The 25,269-nt window shown below is 39.8% G+C and overlaps 2 protein-coding genes across 4 annotated transcripts; one reads left to right on the top strand and one right to left on the bottom strand.

Annotated features, from left to right (window-relative positions):
• Nucleotides 1–8,316: 8,316 nt before the first annotated feature.
• Nucleotides 8,317–10,364, top strand: LOC145062651 (beta-1,2-N-acetylglucosaminyltransferase II). The gene has a single exon (XM_079010234.1). It carries the CDS (start codon nt 8,903–8,905, stop codon nt 10,223–10,225), a length of 1,323 nt encoding a protein of 440 aa, XP_078866360.1. The 5' UTR covers nt 8,317–8,902; the 3' UTR covers nt 10,226–10,364.
• Nucleotides 10,365–15,194: 4,830 nt separating this feature from the next.
• PHYC (phytochrome C) lies at nt 15,195–20,453 on the bottom strand. Of its 3 annotated transcripts, none has more exons than XM_079011276.1 (5): nt 19,984–20,453; nt 17,658–19,879; nt 16,676–17,492; nt 15,849–16,145; nt 15,195–15,776 (listed from the first exon to the last, which is right to left on the bottom strand). In XM_079011276.1, the coding sequence occupies exons 2-5, from the start codon at nt 19,768–19,770 to the stop codon at nt 15,539–15,541; spliced, it is 3,465 nt and encodes a 1,154-aa protein (XP_078867402.1). In that variant the 5' UTR covers nt 19,771–19,879; nt 19,984–20,453; the 3' UTR covers nt 15,195–15,538. The 3 variants fall into 3 exon arrangements, with proteins under 3 accessions (XP_078867402.1, XP_078867403.1, XP_078867404.1); XM_079011277.1 differs by having other exon boundaries at nt 20,015–20,453; XM_079011278.1 differs by lacking the exon at nt 19,984–20,453 and having other exon boundaries at nt 17,658–19,975.
• Nucleotides 20,454–25,269: the final 4,816 nt, after the last annotated feature.

Here is a 25,269-nt window from a genome sequence, read left to right as displayed (position 1 = left end):
CATGAGTGTATTGTTTCTCATGGTAAATCATGATTGTATTGTTTTTTCAGAGGTTTTGTTGTCAAGCAGCAGTTACGGACTCATGGTAGCAAATTGTTAGAAGCATTATACTTTGTTGTTATACAAGTATTAATGTTAAGTATAAGTTTCCCCCTACTTATACCCTAGGTACTACTTGTATATTAAGTATATAATTATACCTGGCACACATACTCGTATAGAATTGAAATAGATTTATATGTAGTGGTTTTACTCGTATAGAACTGAAATAAGATTTATATGTAGCAACTTTTGTTTGTATGGAATTACAAACACTTATATTCATAGTATATGAGACTTATAGGTATATACTTATTTGGTAAGTAAACTTTTATACCTAGGATATATATATATAGTAAACGTTGGAGAGTCAAAATTATACTTTCAAAACTATACTTTTGAAACTCGGAATATGTATTATTTTCATATGGAGTCAAAACCTGTGGACTCACCAACTTTATGTTGACGTATTTTAAATGCATGTGTTTTTGGGAAGCTGATAACTATGATACGAGAAATGACGTTACACTGCCCGTTGTTTCCACCGACGGTCGGGGTGTGACAGAATGGGATATCGAGTGTGTGTACACTCGAGCGAGTCTCTAATATTTTGTGTTGTATTTTAGAGAGACATCATGGTTGGGACACGCCACACACCTGAGAGCAGTGGTGTTAGCGATGAGGAGATCCACAGGTTGATTCACGAGGAGGTGGTTGCTGCCATCCGAGCTGAGATACCAGAGATGTTTGGATCTATCAAGACCACCCTGATCGAGACTTTTGAAGAGCGTTATGCTGCTCTTACTGATGTTGCTGTTGCTGCGGCCACCGCAGCCGTTGCTACTGCGAGGCCACAGGGGGGTGACTCGTTGCTGTACCGAGAGTTCAGCAACACAAAGCCACTAGAGTTTGATGGGATGCAGGATCTGATCACTGCGATGAGATTAATTTCTGATATTGAGGGATGCTTTTATACGTGTTCTTTTCTAGAGCATCTGAGAGTTCGGTTCGCATTGAACCAGCTTCGCTTGGGAGCGAAGGATTGGTGGAAGTTTGTGACATCGTACTATTCTTCTGCAGAGCTTGCCGCGGTGACCTGGGAGAGGTTCACCGCTATGTTTCGTGATGAGTACGTTCCCCCGGTGGAAAAGGAACGTTTGGCCCAGGAGTTCTTGACCCTCAAGCAGGGTACTGAGTTTGTTACAGTGATCACCAGGATGTTCCACGAGAGGGCGATGTTCTGCCCTGAGCACGTGTCTTCCGAGCAGGCACACATGAGTCGATATTTGATCATTTTAAGGAGAGACATCCGCAAGTTCGTGGTGAACTCGACGTATCGTACATTTTTCGAGCTTCAAGCAAATGCCCAGAAGAGGGAGATTGAGCTCGAGACTTAGGCCAGGGAGGAGGCGGAGTCTCAGGGGAGGGATCGGCGACCGGAACAGTCCCAGTCGGCTGCCAAGCAGGCTAAGCCCGCCGATTCAAGATCAGTGAACCAAAAGGGCCGCACTTGTGGCAAGTGCGGCAAGAGTTATGAGGGGTGTGTAGGGAGGGTCTTGCTACAAGTATGGCAAGGAGGGGCACATGGCCTAGGATTTCCCCAAGGGGTTTGCAGTCTGTTTTCACTGCAACCAGACCGGATACTGGAAGGCCGAGTGTCTGCAGTTGTGGGGGTCAGCACAGGGAGCATTACAGGGATTTGCCCCTGCTGTCGTACGAGCTACGAAGATTCGGCCGGTGAAGGCCGAGACGCCGAAGGCTCGCGAGAGATCCTTCCAGTTGACAGTGGAGGAGGTCCGCGTAGCGCCCGATGTTGTGGCTGGTATGTATTCTTTCATCTATTTATTTTGAGTTTGTGGTGTTATGCTTATATTATGATATGCGTAGGTACATTTCTTGTGAGTTTTGTACCTGCTTTGGTGTTATTTGACTCGGGTGCGAGTCAGTCTTTTGTGTCATTGGCCTTTAGTCAGCACATCAGTATCTGTCGAGAGGCGTTGAGTCGACCTTTGCGAGTGTCCATAGCTGACGAGAGAGCGGTGTATGCCACTGATGTGATTCGAGGATGTGTACTCGAGATCTTCGGCGTTGAGTTTCCGATTGATTTGGTCCCGATTGCTATGGGAGCTGTTTGTGTCATCGTGGGCATGGACTGGTTGAGCAGATTTGGAGCGATTATCGACTGCGAGCGACAACTGGTGACCATACGAGACCCTAGTGGCAGATTTCTTACAGTTTATGGAGAAGGTACTTGTTCTGGGTCAGCATTTTATTTGGTCGCTATGGCGAGGCAGAGTCTATAGCAGGGTTGTAGTGGGTTTGTGGCTTATGTGGTGGATACGAGAGTAGGTGCAGAGAGACCGAGGTCGGTCGATGAGGTCCCGATAGTGCGTGAGTTCCCGGATGTTTTCCCCAAGGAGTTGTCGGGTGTGCCTCCCGAGAGGCAGGTATAGTTCCGTATCGATTTGGTTCTGGTGGCAGCGCCTATCGCCAAGGCGCCCTATCGCCTTGCGCCTCCAGAGATGCAAGAGTTATCCTCGCAGCTTCAACAGCTGCTGGGAAAGGGGTTTATACGGCCGAGTAGCTCGCCGTGGAGAGCACCGATCCCTTTTGTCAAGAAGAAGGATGGTTCACACCGGATGTGCATTGATTACCGGGAGTTGAACAAGCTGACGGTGAAGAACCGTTACCCCTTACCGAGGATCGATGATTTTTTCGATCAGTTGCAAGGAGCGTCTTGGTTCTCCAAGATTGATTTGAGGTCTGGATATCATCATGTGAGGGTGTGTGATGAGGATATCCAGAAGACAGCGTTCAGGACTCGTTATGGGCATTACGAGTTCGTGGTGATGCCTTTTCGGGCTCACCAATGCACAGGCGGCGTTCATGGATCTTATGAATAGGGTGTGCACGCCGATATTGGATCGTTCGGTGATCGTGTTCATTGATGATATATTGGTGTATTCGAGATCCAGAGAACAGCATGAGGAGCATTTGAGGGAGATCCTCGGAGTTTTGAGATCGAAGAGGCTTTACGCCAAATTCTCCAAGTGAGATTTCTGGTTACGAGAGGTCTAGTTCCCGGGACACCTCGTCAACCAGAATGGGATATTGGTCGATCCAACCAAGATTGAGGCAGTGATGAGTTGGGAGGTGCCAAGATCCCCTTCAGAGATCAGGAGTTTTCTAGGATTGGCAGGTTATTATCGGAGATTTATCAAGGATTTCTCCAGGATTGTTGTTCCTCTCACCAGGCTAACCCGGAAGGGTGTGGCTTTCAGTTGGGGCCCGGAGCTGCAGGCCTCATTCGAAACACTTCGCCAGAGATTATGCGAAGCCCCAGTGTTAGCCCTGCCAGAGGGGATGGAGGATTTTGTGGTATCTTGTGACGCGTCGATATCGGGTCTGGGTGCGGTGCTGATGCAGATGGGCATGTGATAGCATACACATCGAGGCAGCTGAAGCCTCATGAGACGAGATATCCTACTTACGATCTGGAGTTGGGGGCTGTAGTGTTCGCCCTCAAGAGCTGGTGTCACTACTTGTATGGGGTTCGGTGTACCATGTACACGGGCCACAAGAGCTTGAAGTATCTGATGAATCAGCCCAACCTGAACATGCGCCAGAGGAGATGGTTGGACGTGGTAAAGGATTATGAGTGTGAGATCCTGTACCACCCGGGCAAGGCTAACATGGTAACTGATGCCTTGAGTTGTAGGCCAGAGAGTGCCCCGATACGGGATGTTTGTATGAGGTTGACAATGATGACTCCGGTGTTGGAAACCATTCGAGAGGCCCAGGTAGATGCCATGAGACAGGAGAACCGCATGAGAGTGCGGGTGATCGGTAAAGTATATGAGTTCATTGATGATAGCCGAGGGCTTATGACCTTCCAGGGCCGGATTTGGGTGCCATTTGAAGGCGGGGCACATACCATTTTGATGGAGGAGGCGCACAGGTCGAGGTTTTCGATCCATCCCGGGGGCCACTAAGATGTATTTGGACCTGAAGAGAGAATATTGGTTGAAGAGGGATGTGGCATAGTTTGTAGAGAGGTCGAGCACCAGTGTCCACATGGCAAGTTGCAGCCACTTGAGGTTCCCCAGTGGAAGTGGAAACAAATTTCCATGGATTTTATCACCAAATTGCCGAGAACTGTGAAAGGTGTTGATGCAATTTGGGTGATCGTCGACTGGCTGACAAAGACGCTGTGTATGTGAGGGAGGTGGTATCGCGACATGGTGTACCGATCTCGATTGTGGCAGATCGATATGTGCGCTCCACTTCCAGGTTCTGGAAGAAGTTCCATGAAGAGTTGGGTATTAGGCTGCATTTTAGTACCACTTACCACGTACAGACGGACGGACAGAGTGAGTGGACGATTCAGACGCTCGAGAACATGCTTCGGGCATGTGTGTTGGACTTCGGAGGGAGTTGGGACAAGTATTTGCCATTGGCTGAGTTTTCCTATAACAACAGTCACCATTCGAGTATTGGTATGCCTCCCTTCGAGTTGTTGTATGGGAGGAGGTGTCGAACTCCCATCTGTTGGGGAGAGGTAGGGCAACGCGTGATGGGCAGCACTGAGATAGTGCTTCAGACAACATAGCAGATTTAGCAGGTTAGTCAGAGGTTATTGGCGGCTCAGAGCCGCCAAAAGAGTTACGCGGATAGGCGACGATCTGAACTCGAGTTTAAGGTTGGAGATTTTGTACTCCTGAAGGTGTCTCCTTGGAAAGGAGTGATTCGATTCAGTAAGAGGGGAAAGTTGGGGCCCCGGTACATTGGACCGTTTAGGGTGATCGCGAGGGTGGGCAGGATAGCATATCGTTTGGAGCTACCTGCGGAGTTGAGCCAGATTCATGATACCTTCCATGTGTCTTAGCTAAGGAAGTGTATAGCCAACGAGTCGGCAGTGGTGCCGTTGGAGGATATCCAGGTAGACGCGAGTCTGAATTATGTTGAGAGACCGATCGTGATCTTGGACCGGAAGGTCAAGGTTCTGAGAAACAATGAGGTGCCTCTGGTTCAGTTCCAGTGGCAGCATCGGAGGGGGTCCGAGCTGACTTGGGAGTCGGAGCCAGAGATGCCGGAGCAGCATCCGGAGTTGTTTTCGGCATGAGACTTTGAGGGCGAAGTCTGGTTCTAGTGGGGGAGAATTGTAACATCCCGAGATTCAGGTAAAGCTAATTAACCCTTCTCTTTCGTCAAGTTGTCAAGTTTAGCCCTTGAGTGAATTTTGTAGCAAATGAGTATGTTGGGCTTACTCATGCGCTTAATTTGGACGCAGACTCGCCTAGGTACACTAGGCGTACCTAGGGTTACGCTGGGCGTAGAGGGCCCAGATGCAAACCCTAATATTTGGCTTGTGCACTATATAAGGAATGGTAAGGCTTTATCCTCAACCACCATATCAGATAATGAAATCCTAAGAGAGCATTTCCATCGTCCTTAAGCTTGTGTGTGAGTGTTTTGAGCTAAAAGTGCCTTTGTGTGTTAGTGAAGAGGAAGGAGAAGAGCTTGTGGAGGCTAGGGCTTGAAGTGCAAGTTTGGATCTGAGTTCTTCAGAGGGAGGAGCTTCATCTAGAGGTATAAAGCTCAAAACTTTCCTCTTTATTTTGGTTTGGTGTTGCATGGACCATTTCTAGGGTTAAAAGTACCAAAGGTGGAGACTTTATGAGCATAAGGGACTCCATGGACCTATATCTGTCTCATTTCAGTGATATATATGTTGTAGATCCATAAAAATCCCAACTTGGTTGTTGTTATGGGGTCATGATTGAGTTATGAGCCTTTCTAGGGTTGGAAATGGAATGTTATGGGTGTTGGTGACTATTTCAGCCATGCAAAGGCTTAAAGTCACCACCTTTACGGATTAAGAGGCTTAGGGATGGCCAGATCTGGAAGTTGGACATTTGTCTTAACTGTTTAAGACCCCAAAAGCTTAGGAGTCTGAAACTGGGAGTTACGCGGGGCGTAATCCCAATACACGCGGCGTAAGGGGTCGCGTTCCCCATTTCTGTGAGGTCGCCGGGTACGCCTAACGTACAGGTTTGGTACGTGCAGCGTAACCCGGAGGGTTGACTTTTGTTGATTTTTAGGGTTTGGTCAACTTTAGGGTTTTTGAGCCATGAGATGGGTAAAATGGTCTTTTACCCTTCTGAGAGTGATAAGAGAGGGAATAGTCTAGCCTTGAGAGTTTTATTGATTAGATTGCTTATTCCTTGTGATTAGACGGAGGCTAGACCAGCTTTTACCGAGTTCGAGATTACCGAGTTACCCGAGGTGAGTCTTCTCACTATACTTTACCAAAGAGTGGTAATTAGAGTTATGTGATAGAGTATCTTGTAAGCTTTTGTATGATGTGATTTCTATGTGATTTGTGCTATGTATGATTCAGAGTTTACAGAGTTAGGACCGAAAGGTCCACAGAGTTAGGACCAGAGGGTCCACAGAGATATGGGACTGGAGGGTCCCACTAAGACACATTGACCAGAGGGTTATACAAAGTTATAGCCTCGAGTAGCTATTATGTGTTATATGTGGTATTTTGGGGAACTCACTAAGCATTTATGCTTACAGTGTTGTGTTATGTGTTTCAGGTACTATTGAGGATCGCGGGAAGGCGCCGACATGATCAGTACACACATGAGGAGTTTTTATATATTATGATCTTGGGTTGTGTTACTATGGATTATTATGTGACACAATGACATTTTTATAACATTTATGAATGAAAGTAAGTTTTTGAGATCTGAAAAAAAAATGTTTGAAAATTTTGGGTGTTACACATCATATGCTCTCAGACCACTTCTCTGACTACCACACCCACAAGCGTCGAACGTTGACTCCACCAACGCTTATGGCCTGGTCAAATTCGTGAGGAACATGGAGATACATGTTCCTTAATATGCAAATTTCATTGTTTAACATGGGAAAAAAGTTCCAAGTTGTATGAATTTTAGAGGCTTAAAATCTGTTTGTCGATTGGACTTCTGAATACGGTCACCGTCGTTTTTTCTCCGGGGTTACAAACGTTATGTTTGGCAATGAGGGAGGGGCGAAGGGCCTATCACAATTTCTTTTATTTTGTACATATTTTAATCAAATCAAGGGACAAAGTGGTTGCAATTTTGTTGGATGATGATGGTTTTGAATTGATTTCTAAAGACCACAAATGAGTTTTTCTTTTGCAAATTGGAGTTGACGATGGTGGTGGAAGTGGACAACGGTGGGAGTAGGTAGTGGTCGTGGCAAACAGTGGTTGGAGTAGGTGCTGGTAACGACAAGAGAGGTGTGGGGGATGATGGTGGTAGTGTGCTAAGTTAGAGATTGAAGGAAATTGGAAATAAGGGTGAAAATTTAATTATATATGGACTAAACAACAAATTATAACAAAGTTAGTCATAAAGACTATTTACATATGAAGTTTTCCATATAAGAACCATTGATGTATAAGATTTGCTTGAAAGAGACCATTCGCCCACAAAATGTTTCATATGAATTATCTAGGATGCAAAACCATTTGTGAAATTTTGTTTAAATAAAATAAAAAAATATGGGCCTAAACTATATAATAGAAAATAAAGGATAATAAAGTAAATGTGAGGGACCAAATTTTGTTACATTCATCAAAGATATTATATTGAAATCTCATTAAAACAAGTACTATATATATTCCATAATACTTTTAAAGATACGATATTTAATATAGGACGACATACCGGGTCATCGTGTTGTATTTTTGTCTGACACAACACGACACAACAATGTTTTTAATTTAACACGATCATAACACGACATGATGTTATGTTCTTTTCGGTAACACGAAAATAAACCAATTAAAAAACAACAAACACGATACGACAAAGATAATATAAAATAAAAATTAGTTTATTTAATTAATATGTAATCCTATATAACACTACAAACACGAAAAACATGACAATCAAATGCTAAATCGTGTCAATTTCGTATCGAATTTTGAACACAAACACGATACGACACGATGTCATGTTTTTTAGACTTGACACGAATATTAATTCAAGTTTTAGTTTGGGCATAATTACTTTTCATGTCATGTCGCCCTAATTTAATATGAAAAATAATACTCCATAAAGTATAAAAATACTAAAAGCAGTAAAAAGAAAAATTCTTAATAAACAGACGTTATAACTTGTGAATGAGTTACGAATAAAAAATATTTTCTTAAATTAAAAAATATCCATTACACTAGCATTGACCGTTTACTTTGTATACAATACAATCAACACCGGCACATAATGACTTTGAATCTTGAGTCCCCCATTTAACCGATTCTTGAAGTTTCCGAACATTTGATTACAATCTACTCTTTTACAACCTATCAATTCATCAATCCCTCATCCCTTTCTCCGGTTATTCCAAAGGTTTGATTTTGTTTCTCTCAATAATTCTATTCCACTTAACTGTTCTCTTGCTTAATCTTTACTATTCTTCATTCCACTGTCGAGTATTCAACGACTCCGCCATTGACCTCCCTCCATCTTCCACGATTCTTGATCATACACCGGTTCGACCAATGATCTCCTAGTATCATCATATTCTTTATTCAGATTCTGAGTAACACGCAAAACCCATTTCCCTGATCTCAAACTACGCGAATTTCAAGCATAAACCCTAGTTCATCCTTTCTGGGTTTTACGATTTGAGTAGCAGCAGTCACCGGAGAACGTGATTTGAGGTTCTTAACGCTCACCCTTTTTCTCATTAGCTGTCTACTGTATCGGGCTACTTTCAATTTTCAATTTTGTTAGGTTAGAAACAGATGGGTTTCTTAGGTTACTGTTAGATCTCGTATCATGTCCGATAACTGTTTGTGAAAATGTCTAGAAATTATATCGATAGAGCCATGGCTTCTTACAAGAAACCCCGTATAAGAGATGGAGCTGTTCGTCGCTTCCTTTTTGTAATATCCTTAACTATAACCGGGGTTCTTTTGCTATTCTTCCTCGTTGCAATGAATTATTCAAATAGTGGGTTATATCAAGAAAACACTGTTGAAATCGATGTTACTAGTGGAGTAATCTTTAACATCTCTGGTTCGATCGAGTCGATCAAGCTTCCCAAACATAATTATTTATCAAAAATGTTGGAGAAGAAGAACCAGTTACCCCCAAGAAACATCGATTTGTATCCAAATCTAGCCAAAGATCGTATCATAATCGTTCTCTACGTTCACAATCGTCCCCAATATCTAAAATTAGTTGTCGACAGCCTTTCTCATGTGTCAGGCATCAATGAAACTTTATTAATCGTAAGCCACGATGGATACTTCGAAGAAATGAACAAGATTATCGAAGGTATCAAATTTTGTCAAGTCAAACAAGTCTTCGCTCCTTTTTCACCTCATATTTTCCCCAATTATTTCCCTGGTGTATCCCCTAATGATTGCAAAGAAAAAGACGACCCCATAGCCAAAAACTGTGAAGGAACTACTGATCAATACGGGAATCACAGGTCACCAAAGATTGTGTCTTTAAAACACCATTGGTGGTGGATGATGAACACCATATGGGATGGTCTTCAAGAGACAATCAATCATTCGGGTGATATTCTTTTCATAGAAGAAGATCATTTCATTTTCCCAAATGCTTATAGAAATTTGAAGATGCTTACAGATTTGAAATCCTCAAAATGTCCCGATTGTTATGCGGCGAATCTTGCTCCAAGTAATGTGAAGTCAAGAGGTGAAGGGTGGGATACTTTGATAGCAGAAAGAATGGGGAACATTGGGTACACATTTAATCGAACAGTTTGGAGGAAAATACATAGAAAAGCTAAAGAGTTTTGTCTTTTTGATGATTATAATTGGGATATAACAATGTGGGTGACTGTTTATCCTTCTTTTGGTGGTCCGGTTTACTCTATGCGTGGGCCCCGGGCGAGTGCGGTTCATTTTGGGAAATGTGGGTTGCATCAAGGTCAAGGAGAACAAGCTGCTTGTGTTGATAATGGTGTGGTGAATATTGAGGTTGAAGAGATTGATAAGGTGGTGAATGTTAAACAAGAGTGGGGTGTTCATGTTTTTGGTAATCAAGAAGGGTATCAAGCTGGATTTAGAGGGTGGGGTGGGTGGGGGGATAAAAGAGATCATCAATTGTGTTTTGATTTTGCTAAAATGTATCATTTGAGGATCAAAAAGTAGTCTTGAATTTGTTGTCAACGGTATGATTAATCAAATATTTTGTTGTATGAAGCTAAAATTATTAGGTATTTTTTGTGGTTTGTATTATGACATACGTGTTATTTTCGTTTCTTGAAATGGAATAAAGTTTTGTTTACTATCTTCTACTTATCCAAGTCTTGATCTTTTTGAGTGATAAATTATAAAAAGATATAGGGATATTAACCAAAGTAATTATTAGGAATGAGATTGCTAACAAAAAGACAAAAGTCCAAAAATGATCTTATTCGTATGATTTTTTGTTAGGTTTAATCCAAACATTGGTCTATTTTGGCTCTATGATTGTTATGAGCTACTTTTGTTGTGGATTTGATTTCTTTGTAAATTCAAATAACTTAAATATCTTTGGGGTATTTTTTTTTCTTTCAATTTTTTAATCTAATGCTTATTTATTTATTTAAACAATACAAAAAATAAGAGCCCTCTCTTTCAATTTTTTAATCTAATGCTTATTTATTTATTTAATCTAATGCTTATTTATTCATTTTGAGCTAGTTTTGTTATGATGTTGGAGGGTTAACAAGAGTGTTTGATATGAAAATGTTAAAATCCAGGAAAATTGTTGTTTATGGAATCAAAGGGTAGTGATGAACGAGTTTTAACATTCTATGATTTGCAATGTTCCGGAACGATTTGTGGTTTGGACGTCTGCATCCCTAAAAATCCTCCCCTCCCACCACCTCGATCTAAAATCACATACAGATCTCACAAATCCTCCATCTCCCTTTCAGCTCTGACAAAAAAAAAAAGAATCAAGCACCAAAACGTTTCTCTTTCCTTTTGATAAACCCCAACACAACACACCACAACCCTCCACTATCGGAGTTGAGTTCGCCACCAAAACCCTCCACATCGACGAAAAGCTCGTCATGTTTCAAATCAAGGATGCTTCTGGCTACAAGAAAGTTCGAGCCATCACAAACGCCTACTACCACGACCGTTCCAAACCTATTGTGGGCCCATGACGAGAGAGAAAAAAGACCATTAAAATACATAAATTTGATTAAATTTTTTTATAATAAATTGATAATTGAAAGAAATTTATTTATACTAGCTTATAAATATAACATTTTCGGTTACAAAAATCCATATATTTAAAAAAAATATATTTCTTCTAGCTTGTTGAGATCCAAAATTATTAATGATATTTTCAAGGTCGATCTTGTCTAACATATAATTAATAAAGTCCATAAAAATTTTGGGCCTCTATAAAAGATGGATCTTGGACGGTCGCCCCTATCGCTCACTCTCTGGGACGACCCAGCCTACTACTGTGGTGCAACCAGCGCACTCCAGGTCTACGTCGTTACTGTTTTGACGGAGGTCGGGAAGTCATTTGCTGAGAAAAAATCTTTGTATTTTATTGAGACATGTAACTGTGAGGTATTAAACTGGTAATACCTTGATGCCCAAGACCAAACAAAGGATTTTATTGCTATAAATCTCTATCTAAACTAACAAATATATGTCATTATTTATACTAATGAAAACAGTAACCTAAACCAATACGTAATACTTGTTAAGCAAGCAGACAACTTCCTAATCTAAATCAAATACTTAAAATAAAAAGGGTTTCCCCAAAATACGCATGCACTCATAAAAATCCAATTAACCCAACAATCACCCCCTTAATCGGATTGGTTATACTTCTCGTTCTCAACAGTGTTGAATCACTATCTTCCCGAACGATTCCGACTTTTCCCGAACAACTCGCGGTCACGTCCAAAGTCCTTCACACATCTTTGATTGTTCACAACACACGTAACATGTAACATGGAATCCTGTTGGATACATTCATTACCATCTAGACTTTTCTCGGATTCAGGACCTCTCCCCGACCAGATCCAAAGCCATCCGATTTGAACTTCCACCAACATAAAGTCCACACCATGTTGTTTCTCCAATCTCTTCCTTTGTTTTGATTACCGTTCTTCAAAGAGGCATCTCCACCAACTAAGAAAACAAAGCCACCCGCTCTAACGTTTTCTTTCAATATGCCAAACGAACTGAATCCAAAGCTACCTGCTTTGACGGATCCTTCCTGCCCGCTTTTCACGCACCTACGTCGGTATCCCCTTATCACGAACAAGTTGAACTTCCTTCCTCACTAATCATTGTTGTTTGATTAATGTAGACACAACCCTTTGATTTTTCTGCCTTTTGATTTCAACCGATCAACGTCTTATTCTCCTTTTTGACAACCCCGACCTAATCAAACTTGTTCCGAGAGCACTTTTCCACCGAACAACAAGACAATGTCACGACCACCTTTACTGTCATCTGTCACCTGCAAAACAAACTGAATCAAAGTCACCTGCTTTGACGTCTTCCCGTCTGTTTATTTCGCGCTTCCGGTTAGTCTCTCTCTATTTTAGAACAAGCTCGATCAAGAAAAACTGGGGCTGCTGTTGAGATGCTTCAACTTGCGCTAAAAAACACTCCACCCCCTTAAACCGAACCTGGTTCCCGCTGCGTCTGCTGTTAAGCAAATAGACAACTTCCTAATCTAAATCAAATACTTAAACTAAAAAGAGTGTCCCCAAAATACTCATGCACTCATAAAAATCGGATTAACCTAACAGCTTTAAGTGATACGAATGTGGAGAAAGCGTTTACTGAAATTGTTGATTGAATTTTCAGAATCAAATTTTTAGGAAGAAGACAACTATTTTTAGCCCATTAAGAAGAAGAAATCGATGGAGGGATGGGTTTTTTCTTAATTGAGAGAGAGAGAGAGAGAGAGAGAGAGAGAGAGAGAGAGAGAGAGAGAGAGAGACCCTCATATTTTTGTATTGTTTAAATAAATAAGTATTAGATTACAAAATTGAAAGAAAAATAAAAAATAAATACCCAAAGGTATTACAGTCATTTCAATTTACCGAGTGACCAAATCCGCAACAAAACTAGCTCAAAATGATCATGAAGTCAAAAAAACAAGTCAAGATTTGGACTAAACCTCAGAAAAATACATACCATAGGGACCATTTTTTGCACTTTTGTCTAACAAAAGTGACCTAAGTTTTCTTTGGTGATAATGACCATTTTGTTCGGGTTATTCTACATCAATCAAAGATAATGGTTTGAAATGGGTTATTTTGCCTCGATCAACGACAATAACCTGGGAATCCCATTGAAATTGGGAAAGATGACAATCATGCATCCATAGGAAGTAGAGCAACTGTGTCACAAAGATGACCTCTAACATGTGACTGGTACATGTAGAAAAGACGAACACACAAAGAAAGTACATGAAATCTAAGTTAGTTATAAAATATAAACTTGATATAATCAATCTTTTGAGCATATTGATCTGAGACTGCAAAATGAGTCAAAGCAAAAAAGACCGGTCTATAGGAGCCGTAAAAACCAAGATTCTAAAAAACGTGTAATAGTTTTGAAGTTTGTATTTAACGTCACATCTAAACAAAATGTTGTCTTAAGTCATATATGTATATAAAAATGAATAATAATAATAATAAATATATAAAATTATTAATTATATACAAATTTGCCGTCTTAAGTCACGTCTTAAAAACGACGTGGTTTGCCATGACTCGTAAAACCTTGAGGCTTGACATTGTCGTAAAGTCACGCTTAACGTTATTTAGAATCATGGTAAAACAATCAATGAGAAAGTCAACATTCCATCATAAGGTAAAGAAAAAGTTATTAACAATACGTGCCAACATACAACACATAAGAGAGGGCGATGCTACCCATCAACTCTAATGTGTAATCTCCATTTAAAAAACAATCGATGTGTATTTTTTCATTTGCACCAAAAATATTTCAAATAATTCTCTTGACTCGTGTCTAAAATGGTTATTTTGAAGTGTACTATTGCCGTTTTTAATCAAATGTCATAAAATTTTAAGTCCTTTTATCGTATCTATTTCTCTAAAGTTTTGTCACATTTGAGTAACAAACAAAACATTTACTCAAAATTCCAGAATTATACATTGGATTTTAGATTTGTTTTTGAAATTCTAAAATAACTTTTTTTTCTTGTCCATGGAATCCGGAACAATCCGGATTGTAGACAAGCTCCCCAAATTACGTACGCAGACACATTAGTAACCCTTTTGTATATGCACATGTTGTATTCAAGTTAGGTTTTAGTTTCTTGGACTCATAAAAACTCATGTAGACATTTTTTTGGATTCCCATATTTTCCAAATAAGGATGAAAATTATGATTATTTTGAGAGGTATGATGAATGGCCACCTAACAGTTAGTACATGAGAAAATTTTGAAATGTAAAATCAGTTCAGTAAGATGATTGAGCAGCGTCCCGGTGAAGTTGTATTGCACAAACGAATCGAAGTAAACAATTGTAGCATTTTCTTTATCATGAACCTGATTTTTGTGTGTATCTTTCATTAGTTTCATTCTATTGGTTATTTTGATATATAAAACATAGACTTAAAGTTTAAACTAACATGGTTCACCATTTCCTCTCATTGTGAATTCATAGTTTGTCTCGTTGAAATCTTTGAGAGAATCTGAAACCATGTTCCGGGATGTAGTGGTCACCACATTTCGGATTTTTTTATAAATAGAGAATACCACATAAACGGGTGAATATCTATCGGATAATGGTTCAGTGGTATCGTTCAATCCAAATCCATGTCACCATCCCACCGGCATTTAGTTCAATGTTCATTCAATCCAAATCCATGTCGCTATCCCCACAATTCTTTAAACCAACGCTCAAAGTCAACTCATCTTTTTCTCTCATCCATTCACCAAGCATCGTGATGCTCTTTGTTAATTACAAGTAACAATCAACATTCTCTCACTTACCCAATCCTACCAATTAGATTTTCATTTTCATCAACCATCTTATTCTTAACTACTACGATTTAACAATCTATCACTCACTAATCACTAAATAAATAAATAACTAAGTATTGACAAAGAAAAAAAGATCTAGAAAATTATAAAATTTAAAAATTCCACATATACTGACTTTATCATCAGAGTGTGTTCTCACCTTCTGATATACAGCTAACCGATTCATTTCAGGTATTAACAATTGAGATTAAAGCGATGATCCAGGTAATCATCATGTACAAAAACAAAATTAGAAAGAATGGATTACAAGATTATAGTACATCATCATAAACATCATTCAAAATCTCTTGATACAAACAAATTCGTCAAATTTGAAGCTCCTCAAGGTTTTGTATGTAACTCTTCATCACCATCCCTTTTTTTCTGTACAAAAGCGAAGCAGATTACACAAACTCCACCAATCAAACTTTCCCATTTTGGTTATAGGACTCTTTTTGATCGTTTGTTGTCAGATGTCAATGAGGGTGCTATTGGAAGCTCAATCATAACTATGAAGGAAGCTTTCTCAGCCTCCCTAAGATATTGCACAGTTCCATTCATGATCTTAACAAGCTTTTGGCTAATGTAAAGTCCAAGCCCTTCTCTTGAGACACTTCGGTTATGGAGAAACATATCCTGAACCAACTTTTCTGGGATCCCTGGTGCCGGATGGGTAATTCTGTCATTTCACAAACACTCTTCGTGTTAACAGATTGTTAATAATTTAAAGATAATTTAACAGATTAATCACCTGAATTCAAGATGGGCGACTTGAATCTTGGCTCCTATGTGTTCCATCTTGTGATTTACACGAAACACAACCGAAGATCCTTCAAATGCAGGAGTGAAGTTGACAGCATTTGACAAGAAATCCGCAAGAACTTGTTGAAGCCTCAAATTATCACCAAATACAGACAAAGACAACACTTGATCGGGTGCATCATACACCACCTCCACCTTCCTCTCTCGGCTCAAACTCGTGATTTGATTCAAAACCACCTCTAAAGACTCACCAAGTTTAAACTCCGCACATTTCATCTCCATATAACTGAAAACACATCACAACAACCCATTAAAGATCATTCACAAATTGACCCAAAAAGTACAAAAAAAGGTATATATTATTATAGTATATACCACCCCACCAACCAGTCCCCATTGAGGTGACAACTGTCTGTTAGGTGGCTCTTGTACCAACCACCTAACAGACTGTTGTCACCTAATGTCCAAAGGACAATGTGACAACTGTCTGTTAGGTGGCTCGGTTCTTGTACCAACCACCTAACAGGTTGTTACAGCTAATGTCGAAAGGACAAGGTGACAACTGTGCTTAGGTGGCTCTTGTACCTACCACCTAACATGCTGTTGTCACCTAATATCCAAAGGACAAGGTGACAACTGTCTGTTAGGTGGTTCTTGTACTAACCACCTAACAGGCTATTGTCACCTAATGTTCCGGGGGACACGATGGTGTGGGCCAACTCAGGATTTGCTTTGCTGGAAGAATAACCCTTTTGCAGAAAATTGTCTGAGAACATAAAGAAATATAACCGTAAAATAAAATTTTAAAAAGCATACCATTCTTCAATGCTTTCGATATCTGCATCATTGACAATTTGTGCTAATTGTTCTCTACACAAATGGCTCTTACGCAAAATATGTCTTTGCTCTCTACCCAACTCCGAAGATTCCATCAAATCCTCAATACATTTGATCCCATTTAAACTACTCTTGAGTTCATGGCGCAAGTAAGTCACCTTTGTAAGACTATTCAAAGCAGCTTGTGTGGACCTTCGTTGCACCATCATGGCATGTTGAAGCTCGGGGCTTGTTACATGTAAAAACCCCAAAACCCCCGTAATTTTTCCATCTTTATCAACCCTTTTGTTAGCCGAAAGTAACGCTTCAACATACTTACCATTTTGATCAAAAAAACCGAACATCAATTTATCCGCATCCAACCCCGAAATCACCTCGTTTAGCAGTATTCTGAGTCGGGTCAAAGAATCTTCGCCTTTGACTCGACAACCGAAACTACCAACGGTGAAAACTTCACCGATAAGCATACGATTGTAAGCTTCTTCCCTCCGTAACCCCGTAATTTTTTGCATTGCTTCATTCCATTCCGAGCATTTACCATATTCATCCATCATGAAAATTGGTGGAATAAGTGGACACGGGCTACGGATAATACTAGAATAATCGCCTTTCATTTTTGTGTACTTATCCGTGATTAACTTTTGAGCCGTTAAATCTTGTCCCACAAAGCTTACCGCCACTATCGCTTCATTCAAATCACGGCTACAACACGCGTTAGTAATGAGGGTAATATGGTCATTTTTTTCTTGGCTACCGAAACATTTTAGTTTGATTTCAAGATTTTTCTCCTCGATGCCTACAATCAAATACCATAAATGTCCATTAACTATTGAGAAATAAGTACTTAGATTTGGTTTAATGACAAACATTACTTTAACAATTGAGTTATTTAGAAAAGCTATGCAAGTACTAATCTTAATTAAAGAAACAAATTACTAAAAATAGGAACAAAGAAGGTTACCTTGTAAGGCGGATGAAAGCATGACTTTGACTTTATCAATCGAATCACTGACAACCAAGTTGACCAACGGGACACCAACCGCTTGGTCCAATGGCAATCCGGTAATTTCGGCTATTTTATCATTCCACCCGCTAATATTTCCATACCCATCAACCGAAAATATAGGAACCGAAGCGGTTTCAATCAACCTAACCATTTCATTAGTCACAACACGCAGTTCATCAACCCTTTGTATGCTCGATCCAACGGTTGGAACACTCACAATCTTCTTATCATTATCATCATCATCATCACCACCACCACCACCCTTGTCCTCATCATCTTGTAAAGATCCTCTCAAAATCAATTGTAAAGAATGAATGGCATCCATTTCCACATCTTCCCATGGTGAACTCCTATTCTTGACAACTTCCAAAAACGCCTTGAATGATGACCTCGGATGCATTTTTCTTCCATCATCTTTATCCTCCGGATAGTGTTTTGCACCTCCCCATTTCACTTCTTTTGCAGTGTGGGATCGAAACCAAAAAAGAAAATCTTTTGAAGTAATCTTGATAGCAGCCATTCCACAAACCGCTTTTCCTAAAACTAAAGCATTCGGGTATCCAGCATCCATGAGACTATCTGTACTTAACCCTGTCCCCCCTTCATGTTCTTGAAGAAGCCAATGTGCTATATCTTTAATTTGTGATTCTTTAGGAGTGATTCCCAACAACCAAAACTTGTTTTTGTAGTAAAGAGCAGCACCATCACATGTAACAAGATCCATGACATTAGGCGATTGTGTCATGATTCCAATTGGTGCTTCTCTTAGAAGCATGTCACAAAGTACAGTTTGTGTCTTCAAGATGTGTTTTTCTTGTAATTGAGCAGCTAATTCGACTTCTTTGTTTATTTGAACACCGAAAACTTGAATCAAAAACTCACACGCGTACCTCAAAGGGAATGGGACGAATCGAGCAGTTGAATGATGACAAACAACTAAACCCCATAATCTTTTTCCCTTTTCTTCTTTTTGCTGATTTATCCCACTTTCGGATTCGTTTTCATCATCTTCTTCATCATCATAATCACCATCACTAATGGTGACAGACATCACAAGAGAAGCAATCGACCCCATGTTTGCCATGTATTGTGAATGACATCCATGAGGAGCTCTCAAAGCAGACCCTGAAAGACTCAAAGGCTGAGGTAAATTCTTGGTTTGAACCACCTTCACAGATTGAGCTAAACAATCACAAATCATTCTAACTTTGTTTTTCATAAAAAGAAATCTTGAAGCTTGAGGGATATCAGTAGCAGGGTAATGTAACCCAAGATAAGGTTCAAGATCAGGCTTTCGACACTCTGCAATAACTTCACCATGTTCATCTTCATGAAATTTGTAAACCATAACCCGGTCATACCCAGTCAACTCACTCACTTCACGAACCAAAACATCACACATTCGGGATATATTCCCACTTTGTAAAGATTGTAATCTTGAAATCGCTTTAGCTGCAAGCTTATAAGACTTTAAAGCTCCAGCAGCTGTTACAGGGACATCAGCGGGATTCACAGGCTCCAAATCTATGATCAATCCCACATCGTTTCTATGTAAAATTGCATAAAATGGTTTACCTGAACTCCTGCAATGAACTAATATAGGATTGAGAAGGTTAATTTCTGGAAAGTTCGCTGCTTTTTGAAGAGCGGATGCGCTTGAAGATCTAAAGAGGGTACGGACATCTGTTCCAAAAGTTAAAGCTTCTTGTTGTTCGATGTTTGGAACTGCATGTGGAGCTAAATCCAACATCTCGAGGGCGTTTTCACTGTAGGCTAACACGGTTAAGGTTTGTTCATCGACTGCAATCATGCATCCGAAAGGCTGAATTTGACTTCCTCTTTGCATTTTCAGAAGGTAAGCTGATACAGTCGATGAAGGGACATTGCTGGTTGAAGTTGATGCATTGACGTCAATGGAAGTAGAGTAGTCAAACAGTCTTTCGGATTCTTCGAAGTCGCCATGAAGCTTTGCGTCAATTGGGGTTTGCGAAACCACACGAGCATCGCGTTTCAATCGTGAAGAACTGCTCCTCGAACAATGGGTTCTGCTAGTCGATCTAGATGACATTTTTCACAATTCTTTTCTTTCAATTTCCCTCTTTATGCGTACTCTAAACAATCAAGATCCTTGAATCAATCAACCCATGGGAATTACAACAAAGTTTCAACCTTTCAACCTAATAATTCAAGAATATAAACCCCAAAAAGAGTCAAAAAGATTAAAATCCCATTTGGTATCAAACAGTATATATCAAATTCATAAGGAAAAAAGGTGGGATACCCAGAAAAAATCAAGAAAAAGAACAGCTCGCCGCAGATTTCGATTCTCTTCTAGAGAAAGGCAGCATCTTTAAGCAGAAAACAAGATAAGGGTCAATAAAGAACTATATTCCCTCTTGCTAAAACAAAAGAAAAATTCTGGTTGATTATTTCTTTATCTCCTCCATAAACACCTCTTCAAAACCCATAATCTTCAGAGACACAATACTTAAGTATCAGCAGGAAAAAGCCAAATTTGAAGATAAAAGACTCATGAAAATGAAATTCCTAACTTTTATGATATTGATTAGGGCCCTGTTTATTATAGTAAGAGTGATGGGACCATGAACTGATTACTGCCCCACCACAATTTGCAGCGTTCGGGATCAGCTACATGTGAATTTAAGACCGACCTTCTTAGTTTAACATTATTTTCTTTTTTCCTTTTTTGGAGATTTGGCGAAATTCTTAGCTGGTTGGGTGGTGGATTTTTGGTGCAATCCATAAAGAAAAGATCTTTGATATTTTATTTTTAGTTCTAGTTTTATTTTTCATCTATAAATCATTCATATTATTGAATATATTCTTTTTCTTCTGTAAATCATTCATATAATTGGATATATTCTGAGGCATTCTAAGTTGACCATGGGAACTACATTAAAAACTTCTCTTTCCATCAAAATATAACGAAGATACGAGAAGTCGAGAAGTGATGGAGACTTGAGTAAGGTTTCTGGACTCATATTTTTTATTGACATGATTTTAGTTAAATAAAATTTAGAGTGAATTTTGAATTTGACTTTTTAATATCATATTTCTAAGTCAAAGAAAGATAACTATCACATTAAAAAAAATAAATAAATAAATAAAAAAAATTAGAACATCTTTAATAATAAATAATTAAATATATATTATAACTTAAAGTTATTATTACTTCTATCATTTTATTAATTTTATCTCTAACTAAATTATATCTTTACTTGTTAACATCTATAATGATTTTTTAATGAGTATAACTAATTGATCATCATCTATCTAAAATATTTCAAAAAAATTCTTTCATTTAGTTAAGTGTTTTTAAACATATTATATTTTAATAAATATGATTTGTATTAAACTTTATTATGATTTGTAATACATAAACGTTTATAACATTTAATAGAAATACACATGATAGCGTGCCCCCGAGGCACGCCAGGAATACCAAACGGATGAATCACACGGCCAAGCCTGTTATCTTTGCTGCCCAACACTTAATTCGGTCTGGATTAAGTGACCTTTCACCGACCGGGATCCAACCTGGAACCCAAGCGAGAAAATCTGTAGGCAGCAAACAATCACATGATAATTTCAGTACAGGTGCACGCACCACTTCCATGGCTAAGCCAATCACAACTTAGGCATGAGACAAAGGTACGAAGTGCATCTGCCCCGATCGGGGTCTGACACCTATGTCCCCATAAGCGGGATCCATGCCTAGATCCTCATTGTAAAAGGCCTCGTGCCTTCAACGGTAAGGGCATCTGAACCCTAATTCTCTAAGCCTCACGCTTTACACATAACCCTTCCTCTCTTTCAGAGTCTGACTTAACCGTCAGAGCGTTCTCCCAGGACCTCCTCCCGGGGATCGGCTGACAACCTGTTTACATGTTGTGATTGCAGACTTCCATTGGAGAGCACCCATCAAAGCCATCAACACTCGCCGAAGGTCTGATATCACATCATTGGTGCCATCTGATTGTTGAGACTACGAAACTAAAAGTTTCAAATATTAAACGTCGATCATGGCTAACGACGGTGAATGAGGTACCAACAAAACAACACAAAGCCATGTCCGACCAATGTTGTCCTTCAACTCGGTCCTCACAGAAACAAGTCGGACAACCACCTCTACTGTCGTATATACACCTACATCGGGAAAGCCGATAAATCAGTTATGGGTAACCCCGCTCACACTGAAAAGCAAACAATAGTCAACCCATACCAGTTTCACTTCAAACATGGCACAAATACCAACCTCGTTACTCTCTGGTAACACGCCATAATTCACAGCGCCACATATAGGAATATATCCTTATATGCAAGTGTAACCGAATTTCCAACCAATCGACTCAACACCAGTGATACGACTATCCCTAGCTACATCATTCACCAACATGTCAAATATTTTGCAAGAGACGATCACCTCACCACCCCAATCTGGTATGTTTGACTCATATTCCAACATGTCGTTTTACAACGTTTACGCATAACCATTCCTACGTTTACAAGCATCTTACACAACGCACATCATCCAAACTTCCCTACATTTCATTACACAACCTTCCATCAAAACCAAGGAAACAACCATGCAACCCCATTATACCAACATACATTACCATTCGTGCTAGAATTACATGAATACGACATGCCCACTACAACTAGCTCCAATATACAACGAAACAACTTGCCCAGATAGCTACATAGACGCATATGAATGGAATATGCAGTCGCTAAAACTAGACAAACGATTTTGGTGCACCTACTTTCCCACAACCCTATATGGAAATACAGGGGACTGGTTCAAAAGTCTAGCACCAAACATCATTCGAAGTTTTGAGAGTTGCGAGTGTAGCAACAGGCAGAAGACTACTCTCACGGTTCCTCTGTTGAAATCTGGAGTACTAAGCTGGTGGAAGCTACTGGCTGATTCAATGCCTAAAGGTGAAGCAAGCAAGATGTCATGGGAGGATTTTCTGGTGCAATTGAAGATGCAATATTGCTCTGAGCAGGATCTTCTGGAGATCAACAACGAATTCCAGAATCTGAAGAAGGGAAGAATGAGCATTACTGAATACGCTACAAGCTTTACTGAGAAAATGAAGCTTGTTCCTCACCTCGTCCCAACTGAACTCTCCAAGGTTAACAAGTTTGCCCTTGGATTACCAGCGGACTTTGGTCCAATGGTCAAGCAAAATACCACTCTGAAAGCCGCCATCTGGGCTGCTAAAAATGTGGAGACCCAGATACGAGAGAATGGTCTGGAGAGAGCGGGGGTGGGAGAGAAAAGGAAGTTTGAAGGATCTTCAAGGTCCAACGAGAAGAGAAAATTATCGAAGAAGTTCGAAAGAGGAGGAGGAAGTGAAGAAAGATGGTGCGAGAAGTGCAAAAAGAAACACTCTGGAAAAGGCGGTGAGGAGGTGACTTGTTTCAAGTGTGGGAAACATGGGCATTATGCCAACGAGTGTAAATTCAACAAAAGGGTGTGTTACGAATGTAATGAAGAAGGGAACTTCAAGCAAGACTGCCCAAAGAGAGAGGGGGCTACAAAGCCAAATGTGCCGCCAAAGCCAAAGGCGAGAGCATTTTAAATGATCCTTGATGAAGCAGATGACAATGCAAGGATTCAGGAGTGAAGGCATAGAATCATATGAAGTAGCCATAGAATCATATGATGTAGCCTATTACAGGCATAGTCTAGGGTGAACTTGAACACCTATGTAATAGTTTCAAGGAATAATAAAAACCTTCGTTTTGATATTTGATGTGTTAAGCTGTTATGTGATTTTCTTATATGGTGACTTGGAAAGACTGTGGGACAATACTTGGGACGAGTATGAGTAAGTGTGAATGGTAGTAGAGGCGTATACTACCGGAAGCACAGGACTCACACTTGGATCAGGGAAAGTCACAAGGTTACCAAGAACCTAGTAACTAATTTCGTTTTATTCAAGTATGGCATTACCGTTGTTTCGGTAATGACTAAGAAAAAAATTGTTGTTATCTCGACCCTAGTGGTCATATCACATTAAGTACGACTACGATGAGTAGGTTACGTGGTTCAGAGAACCAATTTTGATGTAGCGTCCGACTTAAACCAAACAACTGAAATCAAAGCAATAAATAGAAGTATCGCGCTCGTTGTTAAAGAAGTTGGTAGTGTGATTATATCACATTAGAACATGAAGGAAGGCATAGTCTGTTTTAGAATTTGACACTAAGAGACCTGAGTCTAAACGTGCATCACATGATGATAGGTCATAATTTGGAGTCTAACCTGAGGTAGAGAGCAGGTGCACGATCGAGTACTGCTTACAGTCAATAAGTCTGAGAGATAGACTTGAAGGAATATAGAAGTTATAATTATTACCTAGGATGAAGAGATGACGTATGGAGTCATTATACGAGCCCTGTTTTTTTGATGATTCCGGGACGTAATCATCCTAAGGGGGGAGATAATTGTAACGCCCGTAGATCCGGGCTAGTCAATTTAGAGGCAATAGGGGTCAAAAATGACTTTTCGACAAAATATTATTTAGAATAAATAATCTTAACCAAGTTGTAGAATATGCCACAAGGTTTCCGTACATATAAAGAACGCCGAAATCCGAGTTATAACGAAGAAGTTATGACCTGTCGAAGTTTCGCGACGGAACCGGCACGGCACCGGGAAGCGTAAATAGTGAATTTATGATAGAGTGAGATTTATCCTTAGAAATCTAAACAAAATTCGTAGAATATGTCAAACTAAGGGCGTCGATAAAAAGAACGCCCAAATCTGACTTCGTATGAGGAAATTATGATTTTTCGAAGTTTTGGATTAGCAGTGTACAACCCGAAATTCAAATATTAGATCGAGCGGTTTTTAGCCAACACGACCTAAACGAGAATCTAAGATCTCGTTAAGAGTAGTTTAACGAGAAAAAGATGGGCAAAAACGAACGTCGGACGAAGAAGTTATGAGAATTTAACGGACCAATCCTGTCCCGGCCTGTTAATAATATAAATTTTAAACTAGAATCAAAATTAGACGACGGAGTCTAAACGAAAGTTGTAGAGTACGTTCCCGCCTTCGCGTGGATATAGAGAACATCGAAAACGGAGCTAGTATGTGAAAGTTACGATTTTTAGAAGTTAAGAGTGCAATTTGCGAAGCTGGTGATGACGTGGCATGATCCTAGCCTTCCCTTGCTCCCCACGGTCTCGCATCCGATGACCGACACGTCACCCTCGCATTACGCCCTGCGTCCGAGGCCAAGTATGTGACATCCCCATTTTCATGGCGAGAAAAGACCGATTTTGTTTATGCTTTAATAAAATCAGAGTACTTCTTTTAATAAAAATGTTGCGGAATTTGTTCCCAGAAAACATGATAAATACGTTATTAAAACATTTTCGAAGAAACGTATTTATTTCATTTTAAAACGTTTGGGATGTCATCATTAATACAGAAACATAAGCATAAACAGAACTTACAATTATTTACACTAATGATCTACATCTCTTTAAATCTCTCAGTGTAATGTCACTTCATATCGTCACCTGTGAT

The sequence above is a fragment of the Lactuca serriola genome, chromosome 7 (assembly GCF_051521515.1).
Source record: "Lactuca serriola cultivar US96UC23 chromosome 7, Lser_US96UC23_V15, whole genome shotgun sequence".
In the NCBI taxonomy this organism is placed as follows: Eukaryota; Viridiplantae; Streptophyta; class Magnoliopsida; order Asterales; family Asteraceae; genus Lactuca; species Lactuca serriola.
Note: the sequence above shows the minus strand (reverse complement) of the source record. Positions and strands in the feature narration are given on the sequence as shown.